General features: G+C 37.1%; 3 protein-coding genes across 3 annotated transcripts; 1 reads left to right on the top strand and 2 right to left on the bottom strand.

The window, feature by feature from the left end:
• Positions 1–430: 430 nt before the first annotated feature.
• Positions 431–1,881, bottom strand: OFP14 (ovate family protein 14). The gene has a single exon (XM_021973506.2). The coding sequence runs from the start codon at positions 1,599–1,601 to the stop codon at positions 720–722; it is 882 nt and encodes a 293-aa protein (XP_021829198.2). The 5' UTR covers positions 1,602–1,881; the 3' UTR covers positions 431–719.
• Positions 1,882–4,146: 2,265 nt separating this feature from the next.
• On the top strand, positions 4,147–5,818 carry LOC110769445 (uncharacterized). Its single transcript, XM_021973423.2, has 2 exons — positions 4,147–4,418; positions 5,090–5,818. The coding sequence occupies exons 1-2, from the start codon at positions 4,244–4,246 to the stop codon at positions 5,749–5,751; spliced, it is 837 nt and encodes a 278-aa protein (XP_021829115.1). The 5' UTR covers positions 4,147–4,243; the 3' UTR covers positions 5,752–5,818.
• Positions 5,819–12,367: 6,549 nt separating this feature from the next.
• Positions 12,368–14,106, bottom strand: LOC110769501 (Late embryogenesis abundant (LEA) hydroxyproline-rich glycoprotein family). The gene is made up of 3 exons (XM_021973488.2): positions 13,420–14,106; positions 13,211–13,279; positions 12,368–12,658 (listed from the first exon to the last, which is right to left on the bottom strand). The coding sequence occupies exons 1-3, from the start codon at positions 13,987–13,989 to the stop codon at positions 12,656–12,658; spliced, it is 642 nt and encodes a 213-aa protein (XP_021829180.2). The 5' UTR covers positions 13,990–14,106; the 3' UTR covers positions 12,368–12,655.
• Positions 14,107–15,952: the final 1,846 nt, after the last annotated feature.

Genomic DNA, 15,952 nt, shown 5'->3' with positions numbered 1-15,952 from the left:
ATAACAGATAACACAGAAACATTTTATAGAAGAACACTGTTTGTCTCCTTAGATGTAAAAAGTTATTCTTCTTTACCGACAAACAACAGTTTGACACATGCAAAAATAACTCATTTAAATTACAAAAAGAGAGATTGATTTGTCTGAAAGGAGGAATAACTCCTTACATACGAGAAACTAAACATTTTTATTTTCGATATACATGTTTTTCGGTCACTATTTTTGTATAGGATTAATGGGGCAATTCTCTCTTTTAGCTGTTGGCATTATGAAATTATTGTTTCACATTATTGTACTATGCATACCATATCACTTGTACGTCACCTTATATATTATTTATATATATATATATATATATATATATATCATTGGCCCATCATACTAAATACTAAAATAAAAGCTCCAAAAAATAATTAAATTAAAGGTCCTATATATCTGAGCTCCGGGGAACATGTAACAGACAAGACCCTATCAAAAATCCATAAAATCTCACCAAAAACCACAAAACTACAAAAAATTATACGATAAACAAAGTCTTTTCATTTTCTTGAAAGCTACATCATGTCTATAATACAAGCAAAGCATTTTGCATGTGAGCACTACCGAGAACAAACCCAGAAAAAATTAACAATCTTAAAAATACATTAATATTTTCTGTATCACCAATATTCATGTTCAAATTCTTTGCTGAAATCCACGATCCCCTTTTTCTTGCGTTTTCAAAATTTTGATGATGACGACGACGACGACCTCTCAGAACCCCTGTTCGAATTTTGACGCAAATCCACAATCAAATCCGAAAAGGCACTTAATATGAACCTGTAAGACTTCTTCTCGTTCAGGTTTAGGTAGCAAAACAGAAGCTCCTCCATGAAATTCCAATCAACCTTTGCATGATTTCGCAGACGGGATTCCACCATGTCCTGCATGGATCTTCGAAAATCGTGGTAGGGGCTCGGGGAGTAGGTCAAGACGGCGATGCAGTCGTTGGGAAGCGTGACGTCTTTTGCATGATCCTTGTTATTAGAGTTCGACGTAGTGGCTGAATCATTTAGGGTTGGAGTTGAGATTGAGCTTGAGCCTAAGTCCTCGGACGTGGTGGTGGTGCTTAGCCGAGCCTCCTCCATGACCGAGCTCGATGCTCGGCCAGGGGACACAAAGAACCGGTGAGAGCCACAAAGATCCACCGCGGGTGGATCGATATTGAATCGAGGGGATTCAAACAAAACACCGCCTAAGCTTTCAGTGTCGTGATGCTGATCACAACTTTCTTTCAGGCGTAGAGTTTTATCCCAAAAGACCTTGGTATGACGGACTTCTTTACCCCTTTTTTCACTCTCATCGTCTTCAACTTCGTCGTCGTCTTTCAGATAAAGTGACCTGAAATTCTCAAACAAAAACTGATCAATATCCGAGAGTGAGGCTGCATCATCGTTGTCGTTATGAGCTTCCTTTCGGTCACGATTGATGGCAAATGATAGGGTTTTTGGGTGCTTACAACCTGATCGGATCCATTTTCTGGAGGGAAACAGGATTTGTGGGGGTGGTTTCTTTACCTTGGAGAGGTAATCTCGGAGATACTTTTGGAGTTTCTTGGGCATTTTGTTTCTGAGGAATTTTGTGTAATGTGAATGCGATGGCTTTGAGTGAAAAGAGTTTGGAGGTGGAGTGGTTTATAAATAAACAAGCAAAGAAAGTAACATAAGATACAATTGTTTTTGGAAAACGGATGCATTAATTTGGATGGGAATTTTCAGATACTGGGGAGCAACATGGATGGAAATAATTGAACGTATGTGGATTTCTTGACTATTTTCCCGAGATTTTGACCATTTCTGAAAATTTTGGACATGGTAAACTATTTAGGACTGTTTTGGAAGCAACATGATGGGTTTGCTATAAACATTATAAATATGTTGTATAGCTAGGCTAACTTTTCGATGTGATCGTAGCACAATATAAGATTTTCTTTTTAATCTGTGTGATCGTAACACTACATGAATAAGTAATTCATATAAATTATAACACGTGCATATTTACCGATAAAAAAAATTTGAATACATAACTTAACATATGTATTTTCACCACGTGTTATAACTTCAATGGATTAATAACATCTCATCGGAATATTAGGTGGTGTAGCTATCACACTCAATAATCTAATGCTAAATCTAAGGACAATATGTGGGACATTAATAACGTCATTAGCTGGAGTTTTGGATTGAATGATAATAAATTGGGGTGATTAAATTACTTTATAAGTCAATTCATTTAATCTTGCGATTCTATAACCGTCCATTTTGTTAATTTGAATATATATTCTCCAAGAGAATTGATTTTTTACTTTTCCAAAAGTGCTTTTAATTTCCATCTGTGTTGTTTTTAGCTTTGTTTTTTCAAACTGCAAACAGTGTGGTTACATCACCATTCGGATCTGGTTTGACATTTACCCCCAATGATTTAGGTGCTTAATTGTATCCAGCTTTTACGGGTTCAACCATGGTGGACTTCCCTCTGTCTTTTTTTTTTTTTTTTTTTTTGAAGTGGGACTTTCTCTGTCTAAAGAAACATATAACACCAAAAAAATTCTTGACTTGTAAATATTAGAATTCAAGTTTAACAGTTGGCAAACGATAGTGTATATATATTGGTCATACTAGTGTCTTTCTGTTATTATTATTATTTTTTTTTATAAAGGACGATATCATTTTATTGATAAGAGGGGATAGAAACAAGTACAAAGCAATTATGGTGTCAAATATGGATAAATTTTCTCCCGTGATTAAACAGAACAACAAGAATTGATCTGTAGAGAATCACACATAACTCACAAAGTGATTAAAATCCCTGATTCAGAAACCAAAAGCACCCCCTACTCAAACCTAAAATACCAATCTAACGTGTAATGACAGAAACGGCAAATTTGTATCGAAAGGCGAAATGTAAATACAAATAAAGTCTCTATATAGCTTAATTATTTTCTTGTAAGAAATTTTTCCTATTACCAATTGTATACAACCAAATACACCTAAAATATTTTTAAATTTAGAAATTACATTATCCACAATTACAACTTACATACATACGAATCAAAAACACATATTGTACGTTCTCTATTGTCGCATGGTTGGTTTATTTTCTAATAAGCTTTTTAGTTCTTTTAATTATTTGTTTAGCATGGGCCAATTTAGATTTTTTTCTTTCTTAAAAATTTAGGCATCATCATTTGGCCTACGGGCTCATGGGTCTATGGGGGCCCATCCGGCCTATCGAAAAAAAGCCCGGCCCAGCCCGTTAGGCCCGCATACATATATAATTATGTATAAATAAGGATTTAGGATTAGGATTACATCACTTGAATGACAAATCCCCCTCTTTCATTTTTTGTGTGTGTGTGTTACTTGTTTGAAAAATTGTGTTTCTATTGAATTCTACTCATTCCTAGTTTATAATTGGATGATTAGCACATTAATTTGTGTCATTTATTAATACAACAATTATATATATATATAATAAGACGAACAACATATCATATCACCAAACATAATCGTACCACCAAATATAATCATACTTTTCTTTAACACATCACCAAACATTTGCATATTTATTCATACCATCCTTATTAAAAAAATAAAAAAAATTTACACTTATTATTTTTTAGGCCCATTTCGGCCCGGCCCATGAGATGGGCTTAGATTTTGAATTTTCTAAAAAAGCCCGGCTTGGCCCAGCCTGATATTTTCTCTCTTCTTTAAAGCCCGGCCCGGCCCATTGACGAGCCCTATAAGAATTGGTGTAATTGGGTGTATTTATTAAAATTATCGATTGTATTTTTACGAAGTCTAGATCTTTATTTCATTTTTTTTAGGGATGTTGATATTGAATAAAACCTTTTTTTTTTTTTTAAGAATATAAAACTATAAAGAATGCACCCAAAACACTACAAACCAATTGAAACGGACGCAATATTGAATAAAACCAAAGACTGATTTAACAAAAATATTTATCTATTTATTTTTAAAACTTTTTTATGTAAACCTTAGCCCATGGCCCAACTCCAAACCGGTCCAGTAGGGGTAAATAGAGTTGACCTCTTGACCAACAAAACGACATCGTAAAGGCATCATTCCTTCCGTTGATCTCTAACGGAAATACCCGACGGGCACGAACTCGTCGAAAGGCCGAAAGGCTGAAAAGGAAAGGCAATAGAGAGAGAAAGAATCCAATAATCAGTGGGAAGGAGATGGCAACGAACAACAACGCGAGCAGAGAAGAGAGAAGAAGAAGAATTGTAGAGAGAGAATCGGATCGTATGGCTCTCATCACAGGCCGAATCCAATCTCTCCCTCCTCCCTCACCGCCACCATCGCCTTCATTACCACCACATGATCGTGCTCTGCACACCCATCGCATCAATGGTACCATTAATTATTTAATTTTTCTAGTTGTTTAATTTAATTATTCAAATCCAACCCTTCATGTTCTTAATTATGACTCCGTGAAATCATATGTTTCATGTTTTTTTTTTTTTTTTGTTTCAATGAAATACCACAGCTTTTGTTAATTTATAAAATTAATTGAATATATATATATATATATATATATATATACATAATATATAATTTAATTTACACTATAGACAAATCTACAATTGGTGGCAAGTTGTCCCTCTTTTGGGTCTAATAAAAAATTTGTGCTCTGGGTTCGTTTGTCTTTGCCTTTGGGTTGGACAGACAAATTGGAGCAAACCATTAGCAATATAAAGGGTCTCGTTTGGGGGTTCGGCCTAGACTGGATTATTTCAATTAAATTGGACCACTGTTTGGTGAACCTATAAATGTTGGAACTGGACTTATTAAATCGGACAAGTATCTTACAAATCTGATCTAGAGGTTGATTTCATACAAATCTGATCTAGAGGTTGATTTCATAAGGACTGCCTTAGACTCAACTCCAATCCAGTGCACCGGAGCCACTAAACAAGTTATTAGACATTTATACCAACCAATGTGAAAATAGTGTTACTATTTTCATATGAAGTTTGAATAGATTAATGGGTGGTTTTCTTATCAATTTTCCTGGTTTGCAGCTGGTACTGAGGGTAAAGATGGCACCCCTGCAGATTCTACATTGCTGAAAGTACATGGAGCTAGCAATGAAGACGTTTCAAGGCAAAACAATGCAGAGACTGGAAGCCAAGATGGACCTTCATCTTGTCAATGTGACACAACTACACATACTTTGCAACCTCATGGTGTTGATGGCACCACCCAAGTTCAACCACAATTTGGCACATCAATAGTTCAAAAGGCACCACCAACCGATACAGAACTTGCAATCACGCATAGGAGGGCAAGGTTTTTCACTTCGAAACGATTAAACTCGTGCATTGTAGAATCGGAGAGCATGCGCATTTTCTGTGGTCTCATAATAGCATTCTTGGTAGTGTTGTCTTATGTTGATTATGCATTGTTTGGAGTGAACTTGGTGAAGTCGGAGAGCATTGTGGCCTCAAGACCTCTGTACATTATACTGCTAACTGACGTAACAATTGTTCTGGCACGAATGATCCTCGTGAGACGAGAGGATGTAGAGGAAGAAAGAGTTGTAGTCCCTCAAGATGGACATAATTGGGTTGAGGCAGTGAAGCTCTTGGAAAGGGGTTTGGTGGTTTACCAAGCCATTCGTGGGGTTTTCATAGATTTTAGTGTCTATGTTGTAGTTGTTATATGTGGGCTTTCTTTGGTGTAGCATTGGATATATCACTCCAACTGTGTCAAGAATTGTTTTCAAATCTACTTTACTGTTATACAGAAAAGTGCTTCTTCCTAAACTTGTGATTGTGACAGTTCGAAAATTTAGAACGGTCAGATTTCCCTGTATAATCAACAAATTTAAATCGTTTACGTTTAGATGAAAGTCTAAACAGGACAGCAATGGTGCAGCTAAAGCTGACCAACCAGCTTTAAGAGCTCTTCAAGTCCAGAGCTCTTTGTTAGGTGGGTGATTATAGCCATGAGGTAGATAATTATCTTTTTGAAGAGCACTGTTTTGTGAGCAAACCATTCGCGATATATAGGGCCTCGTTTGGTGGTTCTGCTTCGAATGAATTATTTGAATTAAATTGGACTAATTATGTCCACTGTTTGGTGAACTTATTAAATCGGTAAACATTCTAACATATTATGTTTCACAAGCCTCATCTAGAGGGTGAGACTCATAAGAACTCCCTTAGACTCAGTTCCAATCCAGTCCAGCCAAACCACCAAACGAGTTCTTAGACATTTATCCCAACTGATGTGGGACAAATGCTCAACAAAAATGTGAGAATAATTGCTATCTAATAAAGGAGGAAACTACTGTTGCTATTTTTCATCACTTTCTTTAGCTACACGTACTCTGACTATCACAGCTACCAAACCAGTAAAGGTGCCATTAAAACAAGTTGCAAAATTGAAAGAACAAAAAAAAAAAAAAGAGATTTGATAATAAGAGTTTTTTTTTGCTATATACTCAAAATAACTTCCTATGAATTATGTCATGATAAACTTTTGGGGCCTAATGGTTGTCTATGATCAAAACCTTCAACCCTCATCTCCATATACCGGGTAGGGTTACACGTGAAGGAGGGTTTTAGCTTAATATACATTGTTGACATTCTCCGATAACTCAAGCTTATGGGGCGTACGTCGTACGTAGTGTCTAATATTATGTTCCGCCTTTAGTTTTATCAGCCAATTTTCTTGCTATTTATACATTTCTGTCTGCTGAAATGTAATACTGTGCATATAATAGCAGTCTTTTGGTTGACTCAGTACTTCAGCACACAATTGATTTAACCACTGCAGAACATCCTTGTAGTAGTTCTCCAAGTGTTGTTGTCAATTCAAGTTTACTGTTCAAAGCTTGTTTTGCCCCTACTAGTACTAGAATAGGAATTTCTTTTAGATAGCCCTGTCCTTCCTTCCTTTTTGTCGGTATAATAAAAGTCTCATATAATCTTATTCTGTGTGCATTGCAGCCAGGATCATGTTCATTTTCATGAATATTAATTATTTGTTTTTCTTTTCTCTTTTATTTTTCTTCATGGGTTTGATGCATGTACTCTATTTTTAACCTTGGATTGTTTGTTTGTTTGTTTGTTTCTTGGTTGCATTGTTAACCCATAACGTGACAGGGCTTGGGATCACCATATATCAGTCCAATTAATTGTCTCAAGAATTTTGTTCAAATCTACTTTAGTGTTCTACAGAAAAGAGCTTCTTCCTAAACTTGTGACCGTTCTAAAATTTAGAACTGCTGGATTTCCCTGTATAATCAACAAATTTAAATCATGTACGTTCAGATGAAAGTCCAAACAACAATGGTGCAGCTAAATCTAACGAACCAGGCTTTAAGAGCTCTTTGAGCCCAGAGATCAAGTGTGAGTTAAACAACAAATTTTGTTAGGTGGGTGATTATAGCCAGGAGGTAGATAAATATATTTTTGAAGAGCACTCTATTTTGAGAGTTTGTCCAAGCCATCAGTTAGAGATTGTTTAGTTCCCTATAATTAGATCCCCAATATAAATTGAATTTCAAATTTGTACATGTTGTAGCCGTTAGAGCATCTCCAAGAGAAGAAGTAAATTTCACTCTTCGAATCGTACTTTGTTGACCTACGTGACAATTTGCACTGCAACAAACTTTTCGAACTTGATTAGTTTTTTTTAATAAATGAAGACTAAAAATTAGAAACTGAAAACTAAAATGGTTATCAAACGATGGGCCATTAGTTTCTAAATTATGTTTAAGCTGGTTTTGCTGGTGTGGCTCACCAAACCAAGCACTCAAAATTCAAGAGGCTATTAGAGATGCTCTTAGAGTACTTCCAACGTTGAGCTCGTGCCAGGGCAAGAGGGGGCCCAAGCCCCAAATTCGTCTTCCAGCGAACTGAAGCTGCCCGGGCAGCTGCTGGGTCCCACGAAACCAAGCCAGCCCAAAGGCAAAACGAGCCGGTGCTCTAGCTTGAGGATTGCTGACGTCAGAAACAACAAAAATTTCAAATTTCAAATTTTTTTAAATAAATACTTAGTCATGTTCTTCACTTCCCACACCAAAACTCTACAAATTCCTATCTTCATATCTTTTGTGAATAGTGGTTGCCCTTGAATTGCCATGAATAGTAACAACCCTTGCCTTACCCTTACCCTTTGCCATAGTGGATGGGTGGAAGTGCTCTTAGAGGCATAGCAACTATTTATTTGTTCACATCTTAACCATTTAAGTTTTTGTTTTTGTTTTTTTAAACAGTGACTATAACTTCTCATATAGAATGACAAATTTAAGTTCAAGCTTTTGAGAAAGGCAAAGAGTTGATCTCTTTGGAAATGAATTTAATATTTTTGTCGGGTTTGGTGAATGTAGTTAAGTAAGTCCGGTAAATTGGATGGAACAATATGCTTTAAGCATTTACCATCGTCATGCCTTTCAGCTGCTGAGGATCAGCTTGGTTCCTGCTGCCCTTCAAAATCATTAAATGAGTAGTTGTTCTTGTTATGGGACCAATTCTCAAGTCTTGAAGATATCCTTTGGACCATTTATGTACACCATATACACTTTGCCCAATAAAGCTAGCATCCTTCTGAAAATGATAGGAGTGTGTAACTAAATTGCACCCCTTTCTTCATCTACACGCTACCAAACCAGTAACGGTACCATTAAAACAAGTTGCAGAATTGAAAGCACAACAAGAGTAGGAGAATTGATAATACGAGTCTTTTTGCTAGACTTCAAATAACTTCCTATGAATTATATCCTTGATAAGTTTTTGGGGCCTAATAATGGTTGTCTGTCTTCAAAACCGTCAACCCTCATCTCCATCTGCTAAGAATAGTTACACGTGAAGGAGGATTTAACTTGATATACATTGTTGACATATTTTCCGAGAATTCAAACTTATATGGGGCGTACGTAGTGTCTAATATTATCCTCTGCCTTTAGTTTTATCAGCCAATTTTCTAGTTCAGAAAACATACAATTGATTTTCAATTAATACATAACATATACTTAATTATAGTTCTCCAAGTTTTGTTGTGAATTCATCAAGTCTCAACTGTTCAAAGCTGTATTGATTTTGAGATCTATACACACACTGGCAGATGTGCCAAATTGCATACGTATAAACGTGTTGAGGCCATCAATGCTTAGAAACCCTACTTACTTTTGGTTTGAACAATTTTGGGAGAAGAAAATCAATTTTTCTGAAATGAAAAATGGGTCTGAGTGAGTAAGGACATCCCAATTCAAACAGTGACCCACTGGTCTTCCAACCTAAGTATGAAGCACATGCTTGCTTGCTTATATCTACTTTTTGTACACGTATTAGATGGCAGTGGTCCACATACTGCAATTGGTAGCAGCAAGGCATTTAATGGTTTTGTTTGTTTGGTTCCTGACTATAAAGAAAAGTCATTCTGTCAGCAGCAGCAGTCTAAAAAAGCAGCTGTGTCTTTGCAATTGACGTGCAGACAGAAACGTACTCTCTGTATTATAATTCTACACAGTTTTTGTTTTTAATTTTTCAATAATTCAACTGGAAAGGGATAATAATTCCCAAGTAATAACATATCCTGCTTTTTAAGATGCTATTAACTTTGCAATTTCATGTGCTTTTTACACACACAAAAAACAGGCCATGTAACTTTAGACATGGTTTCTCTGTTTTTTGGAAATTTGTGCGCTTTCCCCTGTCATTGTTTACTCTTTTGATGTAGTTTATCTTGATCAGGAAAAAATAAGAAAGAAGAGAAACTGTAGACAGAGAAGAAGAAGAAGAAGATGAACACATTCCTGAAATTAATTAATTCTAACAAAACAAGATATCATATAGCTAAACCTACTAACTAAGGAGAGATAATCAGATGGCATATATCAAGAACAAGAAAAACTACATAACTCATATAACTTAATTCTGAAGCTAATACGGTAATTAAATACTTTGAGAGAGAGAGAGAGTGAGGCAAAGCTAGCTGAACTCAGAAATCAAACACTAACCAACCAACCATTCTGTTTTTCTTTCCCATCAGCTGCCTACACTCTGAGTCTGATGGAAAACCCTAGATGGAACAGCAAACCTAGCTGAGAAAGATCGAGAGAGGAAATCGGGGTCTGCCCACATCGAACCCTGATCGAAATTCTTCGAATACGTGTAAGGATCATAAGGAACATGGACTTGTTGAGCACTGGTTGAACAATCAAATAGCAACCTCTTCTTCTCTTTCTTTATTTTTCTCCACAACATTCTCCACCTAACTGGCACATGAACCTTGGATTGATCTCTAGTAATTGCCAATGCATCGAGGGAAACCATATTCTCACACCCAATTTTCACGCAGGTGTAGCTGAGGTCCATAATGTGGAGGGAAAGAGGAGCTCAAAGTTGGTCTTCAATTTTCAGAACAAGTTATAATAGAGAAGTGCATGCTGATTTCTACTGGGACTATTTATAGTGCAGGAGGGGAACACTTTCTGAGGCTTCCCTATATTTATTATGTTTTTTGTGTTTGCAGTGAAACTTCAGCATCTCTATGTACAATAATTTACTTGAGCAGCATTACTCGGAATTTTCAACTAGAAAACAATAGAAATTCTTAACCCAGTGAACAAGAATTTACTGTCTTGGCAGTGAGCATTAAGAGCATTAAGAGCATTTCCACCGCTGAGGGGGAGCCCTGGTAAGAGGGGGGCCCAAGCAATCAAAGGCAGCACCAGCGCAAGAGTTCTAGCCCGAGCAAACAGTGGGCTCCAGCAACTTGGGCAAGCCCACAAGAAAGTTCAGCCCGAGTTGCCGTCTGGGCAAAATGACACAATACTCACATCATAATGACATCAGCAACTAATAAAAATTGAAAAAAAATTGGAAAAACAAAAACCAAAAATTTCAGGATTATTTTATTTTATTTTATATAAATACCTAGCCATATTCTTTACTTCCCACACCAAAAACTCTATACAAATTCATCTTCTCATATCTTATGTGAATAGTAATTGCTCTTGCCCTAGCCCATAAGAGCAGTTCCAGCCATGAGCCTAGCCCAAGGCTGGGGGGAGAAAACCAAAAAAAGGAGTTTCCAGCGGTGAGCCCAAGCCCGGGCAAGGTGCAGGTCCCAGCAAGTCGGGCTGGCCCGAAGGCCAGTTCAGCCCGAGGTCCAAAACTCGGTTTGGGGTGACGTCGTGCTGACATCAGGACGACGTCAGTGAGCGCAATCAATTTTTTTTAACGTTAAAAAAATTTGAATTCGCTTGCGCTGACGTCGTGCTAACGTCAGCCCTGCGTGATCACCAACGGCTAGAAGACAGGTGTCGTAACCTGGGGGCTCCGATCTGCTTCTCTCCTCCAATCCAACGGTTGGCATTTTTTTGGCAATAAAATTATGAAAAAAAATACTAAAAAATTTTGATTTTTTTTTTCTATAAATACCTATTAATACCCTTCACTTTCAACACCAATCCTTATACATTTTATTCTACTTCTACTATTATTCACTCTTTATTCAAAATTTATCTGAAATTTGAATTTTGAAATTCATCCGAAAATTGAACCAAAAAATCTTATCCCGAAATTTTATCCGATTATGATAGTCGTGACACGTAGGAACCCGGAAATCTTATCCGAAAATATTATTCAAATTAATTATTGAGGTAAAAAAATTTGTGAAAAAAACAAAAAAATGAATAGTAATTGCCCTTAGCCATGGCAATGGGTGGAAACACAAAATTTACTATTTGTAAGGGCAACCACTATTCACGTGAATAGTGGCAGCCCTATCCCCCCTTGCCATGGCAAGGGGCAAATGGGTGGAGTTGCTCTAAGAGTGGAAACAAAATTGCAAGGCAGCCACTATTCACATAAATAGTGACACCCCTTGCCTTGCCCATGCCCATAAGGGCGGAAGTGCTCTTAAGACCTTTTTTCTTGGGTAAAAAAAATTATTTTGGAATGTTGGACTGGACTAGCCACTCACTAAGTACCAAAGGGAAGTGGAAGGCCCAATTGACAGCAAAGTTCTTTTATTAACTGGGTCTGATATGATAATTGTGTGGTTGCTTGGCCCTATCATTTAAAAAAATATATATACAAGCGATATTTTGGAAGAGAGAATTCGAACACAGGACCTCAAGTGCACAAGGATAACTGCTCAATCACCTTACAATGTTATGTTTGTATCCTATCCTATCCAATTTGACCTAAGATTAGAATCCAAAAGTTTCATAAGATTAGTGCCCCAACAGACTAGTTAAAGTGGTGATTTTGTGAATAGTCAGTCAACATTTGCTGAGGAGGAGAGAGAAATTACGACCAAAAAAAAAAAAACGAGTCAAAGCAAATAAAGAAAAGCTTGTTTTACATATCCAAAATGCTCATCTCACCCCATTTTGAAAAAGGATGAATAATTTTGTTTTCCTACAGTTATTTTACACACACAAATTGCCCTCCCCTCACCAATACGATATCCCATTTCATAATCACACATGACATGCAGTCGGCATATATGCATATTCCGATTTGTGAATTTCACAGAGCCCCAAGTTTTCTCAGTGTGTAAATCATTGCATGGAGCAAACACCAAGCCCATGACCCATTGAAGCTTCTAGCTTGCTGCGCCCAACTTCATCACTACATTGCAAACACAAAACAAAGAAAACAAAATCTATTAAGCTGTTGCATATAAGAATTATTTTACAAATCTATGGTATCAGTAGCATAGTCAATATGAAAAATGCGTGACAATATTATTCCTACATTAGCTTTTCGCATTTTCATTGTGAGTTTATGAAAAACTATAAAATGCTCATTTTAGAGTGACAAAAGCTAAACTAAGAGTGTCGAAATCGCTACCCAATAGATAACAATCAATGCAGGTTTAACATATGTTTAACTCATCATTTGTGCTATATGACTTAACACACTAACCCAATTTGGTTTCTTAAACAAGTTTGTTTGACCAACATAAAAGTAATAGGAGTTCGATCTTTGTGACACTAACTCGACTTATTTATTACTTAAATTAATTAGTAGTGTAATGAGTTTATGTTAACCACTCTAATCAGGAGATCATATTTTTATACGGTATTTGAGTACCAAATTATGCGGCAAATGAAATGTACATGCCATATCGATTAATGAATAAATCTCATTAGATGTTGGTCGTATGCATCTCTTGCTCACCTCGTAACAATTATGTCGAAAAATTGTCTGATTCACTGTGTTCACGATGACTTCACACGACACCCTTGCCTGTCAAGTTTCCCAACAAAAATCATAAACATTACTTCCAAGTCTTTCTTTCTTTAACCATAAATCATTAACCAATCTCAACTTAAAACCTTAATTAATTTAATTAATTATACTCTACAAAACTAATTAAGCTTACGTACCTGCAAAGGGAACTCAAAGAACAGGAAGCCCAGCCGCCCGTGGACCTCCGTAACAGTATCAAACGGTACCTTTCCTTTAGCCAAGTCCTCGAGCAGGAGCACCACGTCAGAGAACACCCCGACCCCATTGAATTCCACCTCCGCTTCCATGTAGGACGAACCAAACGCCCGCACGTGACCCCGCTGGAACGTCACGTGCCCCAGACTCCTCCCTCTGTACCCAACCGCCACCTCCAGGGCCTCGTAGTCCATTCTGTAAACGTCGCCGTTTCGGACCTTAATCGTCACGAGCATGGACACGTCGATGGCCACGTGCGGTCGCGTGTGGACTTGGACTCTGTTAAGCCGCAGCCGTACGATCTTGAGGGAGGGATCGGACGGCCAGAAGAGGAAGGCGGAGCAGCTGGCGGCTGCTAGGAGTAATAGGAGAGTGATAACGAGGCAGATTGTACGACGTCGTCGTGGGAGGTGGGAGTGAGGAAGTGATGCTGGAGAAACGACGTATTTTTGGTCGGAGAGTAATGGGATGTATTGAGGTGGTGGTGGTGGTGGTGAGTTGGGGGTAGCCATGGGGTGGGGGGTTTTGTTGTGCGTGTGAAGTTGGGTTGGGAGATGGGTGGGTGTTTAGAGTATTTTTGGGTTTTGTTTGGATGCACTTTTGAGGGGTTTTGTTTGGATGTGGGGAAACTCATGTGGGGTAGAGTTGTTGCTTCCTAGTTCCTAGTTATTTTCATATAGGACATTATGTAATTTTCTAACGTTCCTTTTATCATTATGAGTGCTGCAAGGTACCTTTTGTTTATGTTTTGTTTGAAAAAGGATTAGCAGCCTAATTCAAAAGAAAAAAAAGTTGGATAACGGTCGGGAAAGCGTGTTTTCAACCTCGTTGTTGCAATAGAACAATATATATGACTCATGAGCGTGAGCAGGGTTTGCTCTATTGATTGGAATAGGGTTCAATTTGGTTAAGTGAGATTTGCTCTATTGATTTGAAGCGGATTCAGTTTGGTTAAGTGATTATATTGAGTCACCTTGTTGTAATGAAAGTCTTATCACACCCAAAAAAACGAGTTTTTATAAAAAATAGTCAAAATTTACTCACTACTTTCATAAATGTTAGTTTTTATAAAAACTTTCAAACATAGCCAAAAACTCAATTAAATATACTCAAATGCCCTCAAAACAAAAACCCACATAAACCTAAAAACTAAAAATATGAACAAGACACCACCACATCCCTGCCTATCCCAGTCGCCACCACTCTTCTCTCCTCTCTTTCTTTCTTTCAACAACTCACCACCTTGTCAACCTCCACGCCCAAGCCACTTTCCCCACCTCAAGGCCCCGATTCCCTAAGTCACACCCACCACCCACCACCCACCACCCAAACTCCAATCCACTTGTAAACAACAAAGGTATTCCATTTGTCATCAATGTTGTAAAACAAGAACCGCTCCAAAAAAAAACTAAACTTGTTCAAATAAAAACAAAAGGATTACAATCCATGATACAGTTTTGGAAAATATTCGATATAGCTTAAGATAAGGTCTCCTTTCCCAATTACTCTCTTGTTTTTTCTTGATGCTGACTTCTTTGGCTTCATAGAGAACCAAATTCATGTACACACCAAAACCAATTATTCGGCCTTCAATCAAGAGCCAAATCTAAATGCGAGCTTTACTTTGAAGGAACCAGAAAATCAAATTAATGGGTTGGGTCATAATCCTCTAAACTTTGGTGCTTGCCATGGCTGCGAAATTCATGGGTTTTGCATCATAGATAGAGGTTCTAGTCTAAGAGACTTTGAAATCGAAGGAGCTCAGTTTTTTTTTTTCTTGTTGGGTGTGGCTTTGCCCAGCGTCACTCACCTACTTTTATCTAATAGGTTTTCCTTCTTAGGTTCACGTGGGTTTTACTTTTGAGGGTATCTATTTAATTGTGTTTTTGGCTATTTTTGAAAGTTTTTATAAAACTGACATTTATGAAAGTATGGGATAAATTTTGGCTATTTTTTATATATAAAAAAAACTCCCCGAAAAACACCTTATTTTAATGAAATTCTTAAGTTTAAATAATACATAAAACGCGAAGGGGAAGGATGAAAGATATAGAAGAACTCAAATTAATGGAAACAATTGTTAGAGTTCATGCAAGATTCAGAATGAAAACAAACTAATCTCTTACTACGAGCATTGCTGAAACCTAAAAGATATTTAATAAGAAATAGGGTAAATTACTCAAATAGTCCTCAAATTTGTACCCGATTTACATTTTGGTCCTTAAACTAAATTATTCGTTCAAATGGTCCACCAACTCTTTATTAATCTTCGTTTTGGTCCTACCGTTACATTTTCTGTTAAATTTAATCATGTGAGCAGCACATGCTACATTTGTGGGGGTAAATAAGACTTTTGACCTATGTACCACCCCTTTATCAACATTTTATGACCTATTTATCACCACTTTATCACCTATTTGGGGAACATAGGATAGTTCTGGACGGTTTTACCCTTACATTGACGGCAACATTAAC

This window comes from Prunus avium, chromosome 3 (genome assembly GCF_965620075.1).
Source record: "Prunus avium chromosome 3, drPruAviu1.hap1.1, whole genome shotgun sequence".
NCBI classification, from domain to species: Eukaryota; Viridiplantae; Streptophyta; class Magnoliopsida; order Rosales; family Rosaceae; genus Prunus; species Prunus avium.
Note: the sequence above shows the minus strand (reverse complement) of the source record. Positions and strands in the feature narration are given on the sequence as shown.